General features: G+C 44.8%; 1 protein-coding gene across 1 annotated transcript; it reads left to right on the forward strand.

Annotated features, from left to right (window-relative positions):
* Positions 1–384: 384 nt before the first annotated feature.
* LOC311241093 (nucleoside diphosphate kinase B-like) lies at positions 385–9,526 on the forward strand. Its single transcript, XM_084329788.1, has 5 exons — positions 385–459; positions 6,847–6,974; positions 8,263–8,364; positions 8,761–8,873; positions 9,381–9,526. The coding sequence occupies exons 2-5, from the start codon at positions 6,858–6,860 to the stop codon at positions 9,496–9,498; spliced, it is 450 nt and encodes a 149-aa protein (XP_084185914.1). The 5' UTR covers positions 385–459; positions 6,847–6,857; the 3' UTR covers positions 9,499–9,526.
* Positions 9,527–13,176: the final 3,650 nt, after the last annotated feature.

The following is a 13,176-nucleotide window of genomic DNA, read 5'->3' on the forward strand; positions in this document are numbered from 1 at the left end:
CACACACACACACACACACACACACACACACACACACAGACACATACATAGACACATGTATGGGGGACACAGATACACACAGACACACAAATTCTCTCTCACACTCACACTTGTATGCGCACGCACACACACACACACATGCAAACACACACATACACAGGATTAAAAAGCTACCGTAAGCAGCAGAAGAGTTGTGCCAGCCACCTCAAACCCCAAGCCCAGCACCCACCCCACCCCGCACCCCCCACCCCCACCCCACCCAGCACCCCCCACCCCACCCACACACCCCTCAGCTGTCTCTGGTTTCTGCCCCCAACCCAGCCGGAGCCACGCCCCCTCGGGCTGCACATCTTTAAATACCGCCGTCTCTGATGGTTGGTCCTCAGTGATCGTATCCTAGCCGTGAGAAGCCTTCTCCTTCCGATCCTCCTGAAGTTCTCCTGAACTCCCCTTAAACAGGTAGCTATGCTGAGCTGAATGGATGTGTGCATGGTGATTAAAGGATAGCATTTAATTATGTTCTTTAACTTATTATTTTTTAAACTTTTACAACTTTTTTTAAACTTAAATTAACTTGTTTTTATAAAAAAAAAAATATATTTACACTTGACTTTAACAAACCGGTGAGAACTATGCATGTGACTGCAAAGAAAGACACAACCTAATGGCAGACAGCAGGGTTGTCTGTGGTTGTCTGTAGTATAACGACTCGGGACAGGTGCTGGAGGAGCTGCCTGCCTCACTGCCTGCCAGGCTGGTGGTCTGGGTTTGGCTGCTCCTTCTAACCGCCTCATATACTGTACATCTGTTCGCTACGAAGCCGCGATCATCAGATGGCCTATGTTACTCACTGCCAGATAATCGGCTAAAAATGTACTCTCATTCGCTTGATCCTCGTTATTCAGTCAGTGACTCGCATGTGTACTAACCAGGCCGGCCGGTAGCCAGGTCTCCACCACACGGCCGGTAGCCAGGCCTCCACCACACACGGCCGGTAGCCAGGCCTCCACCACACGGCCGGTAGCCAGGCTTCCACCACACGGCCGGTAGCCAGGCCTCCACCACACGGCCGGGCTAGCCGAGGCCCGCGCGCGGTCTCAAAGTGACAGCATGTCTCTCAATGTCCCGCCTGAAACAACGGATCTGCGGTTCTCCGCTCGTTGTGTTCTGAACCCGGGTAGAACATTGCGAGTCGGCCCTTGTTCTTCCCGAGCTCCAGTTGGCTCTGCTGCCGTGGAACAAGTATCCAGTGGCTGCCTGTCAGCACTCTGCGGCTCACTGTAGCCCACGGTCCTGCAGCGCCATGTGCCTGACGACAGCTGCCCCCCCCCCCCACACCACACCACAGCCGGGCTGACAGCTGCGTCCATTCAGAAAATGCCACAGGAGCCTAACTGAGCCCATTGTCTTTTTTTGACCAGCTCACTTGCTGGCTACGGTGACAACGAACTGTAAAGTCTACTCTAGACAATCAGCCGGTGCTTGAATGATTCGGTGAATCATTGAGTCATTGAGTCATTATCGCTTACGTGATGACTTTACTTCCCCCGCCGAATTGTACTAGTGTGCAGATGTGCGCGATTAGGGACCCCGCCTCAAAAAAAAGACAGCAAAAAGTCTGGTTTAACCCTTTCACTGCCACACGGCAGAAGGTTAACCCTTCTGTGTGGTAGTGAAAGGGTTAACCTGCTGCCGTGTGGCAGTGAAAGGCTTAACCTTCTGTATTGTCGCAGTGAAAGGGTTAACCGTTTGGTAGTGCGGCAGTGAAAGGGTTAATTGCAGTGCCGTTGTCCAAGCATTACACTCCACCATAGAGACAATAATATACATGTGTTTGTGGAAAAACATGTTTAATTTACTATTTTATCAAGTAGGGTTCCTGGAGCCATGGGTCAGCGCAGTACAGACCAGCTCCTCCTGCCCCATCGCACCTTTCCTCCACTGCAAGTGGCCGGCACTAACCATAATGATCTGGCGTGATGGGTGGCTACGTGGCGTAGTGGGCAAGGCGCTCGCCACGGAATGCTGGAGACGCTGGGCTCGTCGGTTCGAGCCCAGCGCTCCACATTTGCTTTCAGTTTAGCTGGTCGTCCGTACTAATACACATTGGCCGTATTAGGGGGTGGGAAACTGATGGGTGGGGATCGGGCGTTGTGGACAGCGACTCCTACAGGTCGGTTGGTGCGCCTGCGCAGTAGAATCAGGAAGTGTCGGGGGCAGCGTGAGCCTCCCACGCGTTACTCCTCGCCACTGAGAGATCGAGCTGCGCAGGTGAAAGGGGACTTGTGCTATGTATGACTTAGTCCACATTGCAGCCGGCTTGTGGGAGGCAAGAAACAGCGTTCGTGACAAGGGAGGGTTGAATTGGATGATACGAAATTGGGATGGGAGAAAAATATATAAAATGGGAGAAAAAGTGGATAAAAAAAAAAAAAAAAATGATCTGGCGTGATAAAGACATTCTTTCAACCTGTCCACTTTCCAGACAGGTTTATATTTAAACACCCATACAAGCCTGTCCTATATGTTGGCCAAAATGGCCACGCTGGACATAGCCGACCGGCGGTCTGTGTCACAGGGTGCCGCCTGCTCTGCGCTCGGTTTCCACGTCGCAGAAAGACGCTGTTCAAGATGCTGTGCAACGTGCTCTGGACGTGCTGGAGGCTCAGCCCTGCTCCCCGCCAGGACCGCCTGCTAGAAGAATCCGTCGTGCCTAAATTCGGGGGCGCGGGGATCGACTTCTAACGACGTTTCTGCGTTGTCCAAGTTATGTGCAGGAAAAGCAGAATGCTGGATATCTAATCCAGGATCAAAAGGCCCTCGGTAGATTTTGCCCAGTAGGTTTTCTCTCTCCCTTTCCAGCACGACACGAGAAATCCTCATCCCAAAATAAGCCGCGTTGCTATGTCAACTTGCAACTGACGGATGTCTTCCGAGCAGTTTTGAAAAGCAATCGAGCCGTAACCAAACTAATATTTGGAAGATATTGTCACGAAGTGTCAACTTCAAATTAACAGATACCAAGCTACAAGAGATGCTGAATGCTGGATATTCAATCTAAAGTTATGGAAGTTATGGAGTTATGGAAGACCATGTCCAAATTAAGCTGGGGATGTATCCATTTCTAATGAGCTTTTAAGTTGCAAGGAAAGCAAAATGCAGAGTAGACACTCAGGGGTTAAATAACATTGTCCAAATGAAGCCAGGGTATTGATTTCTAACGGAGAGATGGTTTCCATGCTAGTGGAATACCAACCTAAGCATACAGGGTTTGGAAATGATTGGCCCAAATGAAGTGTAGGGTGTTGCCCTTTTAATGGATGGCAAGTTACCGCACAGCTGGAAAAACAAAACACAGAGCGGGGGGAAAGCAACAGTATCAACTTCAAATGAAGACTTTACACTTTAAGTTTCTACGTAAGCAGAAGTATCAACTTCAAATGAAGACTTTACACTTTAAGCAGAAAGCAGAGGTGTCAACTTCAAATGAAGACTTTACACTTTAAGTTTCTACGTAAGCAGAAGTATCAACTTCAAATTAAGACTTTACACTTTAAGTTTCTACGTAAGCAGAAAGCAGAAGTATTAGCTTAAAAGTAAGACTTTACACTTTAAGTTTCTACGTAAGCAGAAAGCAGAAGTATTAGCTTAAAAGTAAGACTTTACACTTTAAGTTTATACATAAGCAGAAAGCAGAAGTATTAGCTTAAAAGTAAGACTTTACACTTTAAGTTTCTACATAAGCAGAAAGCAGAAGTATCAACTTGAAATAAAGGCTTCACTTTTAAGTTTCTACATAAGCAGAAAGCAGAAGTATCAACTTGAAATGAAGATTTCACTCTTAACGTTTCTACGCAAGCAGAAAGCACAGGTATCAACTTCAAACGAAGACTTTACACTTTAAGTTTCTATGTAAGCGGAAAGCAGAGGTATCCAGTCTAAGGGCAGGACAGGGTCGGACAAAGACGGTCCAGATGAAGATCACATGGACTGTCAGTTTCCATGCTGTAGGTCACAGAGCCAGACATACTGTACATGGTCGCTGGGTTTGGAAAGCTTTGTCCCAAATGAAATAGGGCTGGTATCAAATTCAAACTAACAATTTACTGAGTTGCTTGATTGATTGATTGATTGATTGATTGAAAACGTTATTAACAGATTGCAGAATGGGTACAGTACAGTACAGATCAATACATACAATTGTTAAGGGGATGCAGACCAGAGAAAGACTTTCGTCTTGTTTACATCAGGGTCCCCCATTTTCAATTCATCATAACATATATGACATACACGACATACAGATAGACAGTACTGCTACATCTATACATTTATGACATACCAGATTTGCAAATACAGTACTGTTTGTGATACAAAAAGAGTCCAGAAAAGAGAGTATATACATTTGACGTAGTAACTGTACATTGGACGAGGTTGGGTAGGTGGGGTGGGGTTGGGTGGGTGGGGGCGACTGTACATTGGAGGTGGTTGGGTGGGTGGGGTTGGGGGGGGACACTGTACATTTAGCTAGAGAAGCTAAATGTGTGACAACCAATCTAGGGGCATGGGGGACTCTCTGGAAGACATTTAACCTTGGTGTGTCCACCCTTGGGGGAGGGTTATGGTGTCCGTGGGGATGTTTTCCGACCAGGTGCTTGTGCCACAATGCTGGAGGAGGAGGATAAGAATAGAACATTTTGTTCTCCATCCACTCCTAATTGCTTGACCGCTAGCTACCTCACTGCACCTATTAGCCTGTTAGCCCGATGTTCACTGGGTTCAGGTGACATTGGTTGCACACTTGGAGCTCTGGTCACAACACTACTATTGTAGTATACATTTCCAACCAGCGTGTCTAGTCTCCCTTGTCATTGGACAGCTGTTCTGGTTGGCGTGTCGCCCCCGGCTTGCATCGACTTACACTACCCTGTCAAGCGACGATTAGCTCCTAATTATTCTTTTGACGACGTGAGCAGTTAAAAGCTTTACAGCTGTCTCATAAAAATGAAACGCTCTTATGTCAAGGGCCTTGAGGAAGGATTGTGTAAATAAGGATGGATAATTAAACCCCAGAGAGGAAGAACCACTGATGTTTAGGTTTAGGATTTGTGTTTTGTTTTTGGACGGCAGTTGCAAAGTCAATCCAAACAACTTGGGAGTGTGAATATGAAACTGACACATCTGAAAATACTCAACCTCCACTGTATTTAACTACGATACATCACCTGAAAGTACTCAACCTCCACTGTATTTAACTATGATACATCACCTGAAAATACTCAACCTCCACTGTATATTAACTACGATACATCACCTGAAAATACTCAACCTCCACTGTATTTAACTACGATACATCACCTGAAAATACTCAACCTCCACTGTATTTAACTACGATACAGGAACAGCACATGTCCTGCGTGTTTTGCTCATCGTGGACGTCAGGCAAGTTACTGCACTTCTTTCCTGCGGTTTGCCTGCTGTATGTTGAGGGCTGCCCAGGTAGATTGTGGGCGGGCATTGGCTCCAACCACAGAGCCAATCGGATCACTATCCGCTTCCCCAGTGCCACGTGACGTCACCATGCGCGTCAAATCAGAACGACCTGATTAAAATGGACCAGGAAATGAATGACCTGAATGACGGCAATCCGCCAATATGGTATTTAGAGACACAAACACATTGATACTAACTCCTATCAAGTCAAGTCAAGTCAAGAGTTTTATTTGTCACGGGACTCACGGCATACAAGTATACAATGAAATGCGGGTGGTCTTGCCTGCAACGATGTGCATAATACAATAGTAATATATAATAGAATCCAATAGAACGACATTGTGCAATAAAACAAGTAAACAGAGTAGGGCATATCGGTATATGTACATGAGTTATTTACAGAGCATGGTAGGACATGCTAGGTCCTGTGGTAGTGCAATACACTGTTAGCTACGGATGAGGCACTGGATCTTTATGTACATGCTATATTTTACAATCTCAAGTTATACTATACTATTCTTAAAGTGACCTTTCCTTTTGTAAAGTGACCATACGTGTGAGCGTGTGCAGCATGAGTGTGTGTTTGCTCATGTTAAAGTAGCTGCTAGTGTGTGAGCGTGTATGTGTGTGTGTTCATGTGTGCTTGTGTGTGGAGAGTTCAGTGTTCAGAGCTCCTATTACTATAATACAATGCTGGACACTGAAAAAAAGACATTTATAATGCATGTCACCTTTAACTACGATACATCACCTGGAAAGTACTCAACCTCCACTGTATTTAACTACGATACATCACCTGAAAGTACTCAACCTCCACTGTATTTAACTACGATACATCACCTGAAAGTACTCAACCTCCACTGTATTTAACTACGATACATCACCTGAAAGTACTCAACCTCCACTGTATTTAACTACGATACATCACCTGGAAAGTACTTAACCTCTATTGAATTATGAATGTACACAACACTCCAATTTACCATCTTTAGATAATTAGGTTTGAAAACATTGTTCCTCTTAAAATGGACTTGTATGGTTATTCACCAGAATAATTCTATAATGGGGACCTCATGGTGTGAGATGTAGGGAATTAAACAGAATACAGTTGTACCTCCTTCTTGTAAGACATTTTGTATTTCTACATTCCTGGGGAGTAGGTCACGAAGCAGGATTAACAAGTGAGCCGGTCAAATATCTTTGAAAGTGATTGAACTGGCCTATATCTGAGATTCAGTCGTAGGCTACATAACATTGATGATTGCATCTTGGAGATGGAGCGTACCTTTATTGCAGTGAAGCCCGATGGCGTGCAGAGGGGATATATGCTTACCGGTTGTTTGTTCTAATCCACAGCATCTGTCGAGATGGAGCGTACCTTTATTGCAGTGAAGCCCGATGGCGTGCAGAGGGGACTGATCGGTGAGATCATCAAGCGTTTCGAGGTCAAGGGTTTCAAGCTGGTCGCTGGAAAGTTCCTGCAGGTAACCATGGCGATAGTTGAATAGCATGGCACACTCCATAACAGAAATAGCATACCAGTTAGTTACAATACCACAGGCCCATACACTTTTAGCATGGGTGGCCCTAGTCGGAATGGAACCCTTAACCCTAACAGTGTTAGTCTAGAATTATAAGAGGATGGGTCACCATAGAAACCATCCTCTTCTTAGTATTATAGGTGTTGGTGCCTTGCTCTACCGGTTGAGCTACAAAGGGAATATAACCTCTAACCCTGACACTAAATGTCTCAAAGTCACAGCAACCTCAGTATGTCGGTACAATCTGTTGTTGAAGGAGATCACATTCCTACTGGATGTACTCTTCATTTCCTAGTGGAGCAAAGGGCCTCGCAATCTTCTAGATAGGACAATGACAACCCTGCCCCCCAACACACATGTGTGTGTGTCACACACACACGCACACACGCACACACACACACACACACACACACACACACACACACACACACACACACACACACACACACACACACACACACACACCTCGGCTGGCTCGCTGTTAGCTGTGGTGAAAGAGGAGATGACAGACGTTGAGCAGCCAAACATATTTAGCTACATATAAGGGCAAGGCAGCAATACCAACGCCTGAGACACACGTGCGCACACACACACACGTGCGCGCACACACACACACACACACACACACACACACACACACACACACACACACACACACACACACACACACACACACACACACACACACACACACACACACACACACACACACACACTGTATAGTTGAGAGTGTAAGCTAATGGGTCACCAACCTGTTTGAAACTGAGAGCTACTGTACTTCATGGGTACTGAGTCATACGAAGGGCTACCACTTGGATACACTCTTCTGAAAAAACAAATGTGCTCAGTTTGACTTTAGTTATATATTATTATCAATGATAAATGATACTCATCTTTGTGAAGACACTGATCACGTTACTGATTTCTCACTATGATGACCTCCAGTCTCTCTCTGTGTGGACATGTGTGTTTTCAACGTCTCCAACAAATCTGTGACTTTACGACTGTTTTTAAAGTTAAAACCTTTTTTTTAATTATGTTAATTTCACTCAGTATATGTTGCAAATGTGTTTTTATTTTGACCTCTTTCATGTGAAACCTTGAACGGTATTCTTTTCCTGGAGCCCTGAAGTCGTGTTGCATTGAATATGTATATTGATCCTGTATTGAATATGTATATTGATCCTGTATTGAATATGTATATTGATCCTGTATTGTGTCTGTTCTCCAGGCGTCTGAGGAGCACCTCAAGCAGCACTACATCGACCTGAAGGACATGCCTTTCTACTCCGGACTCTGCAAATACATGGCATCTGGACCCGTCTTCGCCATGGTAAATATATACATACATACATACATACATACATACATACATACATACATACATACATACATACATACATACATACATACATACATACATACATACATACATACATACATACATACATACATACATACATACATACATACATACATACATACATACATACATACATACATACATACATACATACATACATACATACATACATACATACATACATACATACATACATACATACATGCCATCTGGACCCATCCTCGCCATGGCAACTACATATATATGGTAAATACATACTACTCACTGACTTATTGATTGACTGACATCAGTAAGGTCAGTTGTTAATTCTGTCTCTCTCTGTCCCCTCAACTCTCCCCCCCCATGTCTGTGTGTCTGTGTGTCTAGGTGTGGGAGGGCCAGAACATCGTTAAGATGAGCAGGGGGATGCTGGGTGAGACCAACCCCGTTGACTCCAAGCCCGGTAGCATCCGTGGAGACTTCTGCATTCAGATCGGCAGGTAGGGACGGACACACACACACACACACACACACACACATGCACACACACACGTGCATGCATGTACATTATCCTTATAGTCTATAACGAGTACAAAAATATTAGTGAACATGAACAACTCTCTCCCCAAATCTAAAAACTCAAAACTGCTCAATAGACAGTGAGTTGGGAGAGATGGTAAAGGTGAACGCACCCAGGGGAAACACTTCTACAGAATAAACCTCATTTGGGTATAAAAAAAGAAGAAGAAAAATGTTGTGGGTCCACAAAATCAGCCTCCGTCCCATTCGTTGTCTAAGGAGCAGCTCCAGGTTATTATATCTGATGCCATTGCAAGTTTGATTCTTACTTTGGGAGAGAGAGTACAGATTGAAATGACCGTGGCCGTGGAAATAACATATTGTAATTGTTAACATGGGCGACCCAGCGCATCACAGCGAGCCAACATGGCGCCGCGGTTGTGTGAATCAGGTAAATGACGTCACGGTCTCTCCTCCCTCTCTCTCAGGAACATCATTCATGGCAGTGACACCGTGGAGAATGCCAAGATGGAGGTTGGTCTGTGGTTCAAGCCTGAGGAGTTCGTCGCCTACACCCCCGCCACACAGTCTTGGCTGTACGAGTAAATACCCCCAACCCCCCCCCCCCCCACCCCAACCACAACAACCAAACAACAAAGCAACGACCACTGGGACCATCTCACACAGACCCATGTCTGCCATTGATCCATCCATCTGTTCTGTTGATCACTGTTCAATAACAACATGTAGCACTTGTCAATAAACAATCCTGGTGAGAAAACACTAAGTGAGTCTGGTTTCTGATAAAGCACTAAGTGAGTCTGATTCCTGGCTGGGGGGTTTGATAAAGCACTAAGTGAGTCTGATTCCTGGCTGGGGGGTTTGATAAAGCACTAAGTGAGTCTGATTCCTGGCTGGGGGGTTTGATAAAGTATTATGTGAGTCTGATTCCTGGCTGGGGGGTTTGATAAAGTATTATGTGAGTTTAATTTCTGGCTGGGTGGAATGCATCAGACATGTTTTAATCTAAGAATTTTGATTACAATTAAAAAATATATAAATCATTATATACATAATTCACATGCAAAAATCAAATGAAAGAAATGCAAATGTACCATGGCTTCATGTGAAAATTATGTAATTAGGCCGCCTATAATCGAATACCAACCGTTTTGTGCGTTTTGCTAATCTGATTGGCCACTGACGTTTCTGGTCATGTGACATGTGCACCAATCGTGTGATGGCAAGTTCTTTCGCCGGTTAAGCTTAGGCGCTCTTTCGAAGTTGGTTAAGGTTAGAGTTTGTCTTAGAGCAGGGCGATAGAACGCCTGCCCTGATTCCAAACTCTAACCTTAACCAACTTCGAAAGAGTCGCCTAAGCTTAACCAGTGATAAACTAGGCGTTAGGTAGTTTGCAGGCTGTTCGACGCGGAAATGGGCAAAGACACAGCTCGTCACGCGATTGGGCGCACATGTCACATGACCAGCAACGTCAGTGGCCAATCAGATTCGCAAAAACGCACAAAACGGTTGGTATTCGAATAGACGCAATTAGGCCAGCTTCTGTAATCTGCCCCACTGTACGACCAATGCAGAAATACCATGCCAGTTACGATACCACGAGTCCATACACTTTTAGCATGGGTGGCCCTAGTCGGAATGGAACCCTTCACCCTAACAGTGTTAGTCTAGAATTATAAGAGGACGGGTCACCATAGAAACCATATTATCACTGGGAGACAAATCTCATTGTAAGAAAGAGTCTCCCAGTGCTGACTAACTTCCATGAGAATGTTGAGGTTGTGACCCATCCTCTTCTTAGTATTGTAGGTGTTGGTGCCTTGCTCTACCCGTTGAGCTACAAAGGGAATGGAACCCCTAACCCTGGCAGTGTTAGTGCCTTGCTCTACCCATTGAGCTACAAAGGGAACTGAACCCCTAACCCTGGCAGTGTCAGTGCCTTGCTTTATCCACTGAGCTACTCAGGGAACTGAACCCCTAACCCTGGCAGTCCTAGTGCCTTGCTCTACCTACAGTACACATGACCAAATATACCACATACTGTACTAGCTCATATAACTCTGTCCGGCAGTAATCCCATCTGGGCTTACTGTACATCCTAAATATGCCATCTTAATTACATGTGCTCGTCAGCAGCAGTAAAAGCACATGTAATTAAGATGGCATATTTAGGATGTACAGTAAGCCCAGATGGGACATATGGCCATATGGCCGGTCATATATAAAAAAAAAAAAAAAAAAAAAAGGTTCTTTACCCACAGATCTTAGACGGGGGATGATGGACCGTCTGTGCTTAGTATCCCGTTCCTCACGGCGGCACGATAGCAGTTTGAGTCAGACAATCCTCTCCTGCAACACGTATTGGGGGAATCGACTGTTCTCATGTGTATAGCGCCACCTAGAGGCTCTGATTTCATCTGTAATGAGGTTACTGTGCCCCATCGCTCTTTCCACTAAGTAGAGGTAATGGGGGGAAATCCAGTGTGTTCCGACCACCACTGAATCTCAAATCAAGGGGGGTAAAATGGAGGGGATCATGTCACCAGTCTGCCATCCAATGGGAGATGGGGGGGGGGGTGGGCACATGTTCAGATTGCATTGTGTTTGGGGACCAAATTGAATGGAAATTGTGCAATACTCCAATAATATGATACGACATGTCACCATGACTGCAGCAGGCGACCATGGCACACACTCTCCGACACAGAGACACAGGCAGAGATGATGGTGAATACAAACCGGTTTATTGAAGAGAGTGGCAAGATGGTACAAGCCAGGATAATATATGATGTTGTCATGGCAAAGGCTCAGTGTGTGAGGATGGCTGGAGTCATTAATAACTCATTAACTTAACTATTAGTGAATGATCTATTAACTATTTATAAGGGATGGTTTTAAATAATTAACAAATTATTATGAAACATTTAACAAGTCATTAATAACACATTAACTAACAATTTGTGAATGATCTATTAACTATTTATAAGGGGTGGTTTTAAATCATTAACAAATTCTTAACAAATATTTAAAAAGTCATTAATATCTCATTAACTAACCGTTTGTGAATGATCTATTAACTGTTTATAAGGCATATTTTAAATCATTAACAAATATTTAACAAGTCATTAATATCTGTTCCACACGATGGAAAATCCGCATAAAATATATACCTAGGTAAATGGAATATTGCTCCACTTCTACAAGGGCTATTTGCATATTATTGGTATCTAGGTACATCTATGGACCTCAGGGAATGTATTCACAGTGTCAGAAATATTGTGTCTATTACCAGGCTTGCTTAAATTGTGATGAAACAAAGGAGAATATGAATTATGATTTTTCTTTGCATCTTTGACAGTGAATAACACCATGATAATAAAGACCAAACTTAAAAAACTGCCACTGACCTCGTTCACTACCCTCTTGAGATCATGTGTAAAAAAAATCGAAGGAAATTAATAAAGGGAAGATGATAAAACCGAAGGTTCTGTAGATACAGTACTGAATTCTCCCATCCGGACCAATGCAATTTGAAATATTATTATAGAAAACAAACAAAACAAAAGTCCTATCTAAGCCGGCAGTTCCCCAAAATAACAAACGTTGCAGCGCCCCTAAACAATGGTACACGGGGCCAGTTCAAAGTACTGATCCTCTTCGCCTCTTTAAGGGCTTGCGCCGCACGAAGAGAATGTTTACCCCAGGCTCCAGCACTCTGAGTGCTCACTGTAACTGGCTCATGTGTACTTAACCCAGGCGGGGCGGGCTGGGTTGACGTTAGCCAGGCGACGGCTGGAGGTGGTTGTAGTCCGGCGACGTCCGTTTGGGGAGTCCGCTGCTGCGACACGCAGGCTAAACTGTGGCCCTAGGCCTAACTGAAGCTAAGCTGTGGATCAAGCGACCCCCTGTCCTGGCGCTACTTTAACTAAAACGCAACGTGTACAATATCTACCACGCTCTTCGGCAGTAACACGTCTGCTTCTCTGTTCACAATGTCTCTTTAGCCTTAACTGGAAGCTAAGCTATCGCATACGACATTACTAACCCGCCCCTAGACGGGGGTCATATCTCGCGTGTCCTTAGTGTCTAGAGCTCCGCTCTACGCGTCCGCTCCCATCTGTGTAGAAACGACGAAGAGGGTGCTCCGCTGTCTGAGCTCCGCCTTTAGCCCTCTCTTCCTCCTCTGCTGTCTGTTCTGCCCAACGTCACACCAGCTCCCCTTGGCGGCACTCCAGTGCATGCTCCACTATTCACTGTCAATGT

The sequence above is a fragment of the Notolepis coatsorum genome (genome assembly GCF_963971535.1).
Source record: "Notolepis coatsorum genome assembly, chromosome: 14".
Taxonomy (NCBI): Eukaryota; Metazoa; Chordata; class Actinopteri; order Aulopiformes; family Paralepididae; genus Notolepis; species Notolepis coatsorum.

Coding starts and splice junctions, on each gene's coding strand:
- LOC311241093 (XM_084329788.1), top strand. CDS start 6,858: ATGGAGCGTACCTTTATTGCAGTGAAGCCCGATGGCGTGCAGAGGGGA. Junction 8,365..8,760: donor CTGGACCCGTCTTCGCCATG/GTAAATATATAC, acceptor CTGTGTGTCTAG/GTGTGGGAGGGCCAGAACAT. Junction 8,874..9,380: donor TTCTGCATTCAGATCGGCAG/GTAGGGACGGAC, acceptor CCTCTCTCTCAG/GAACATCATTCATGGCAGTG.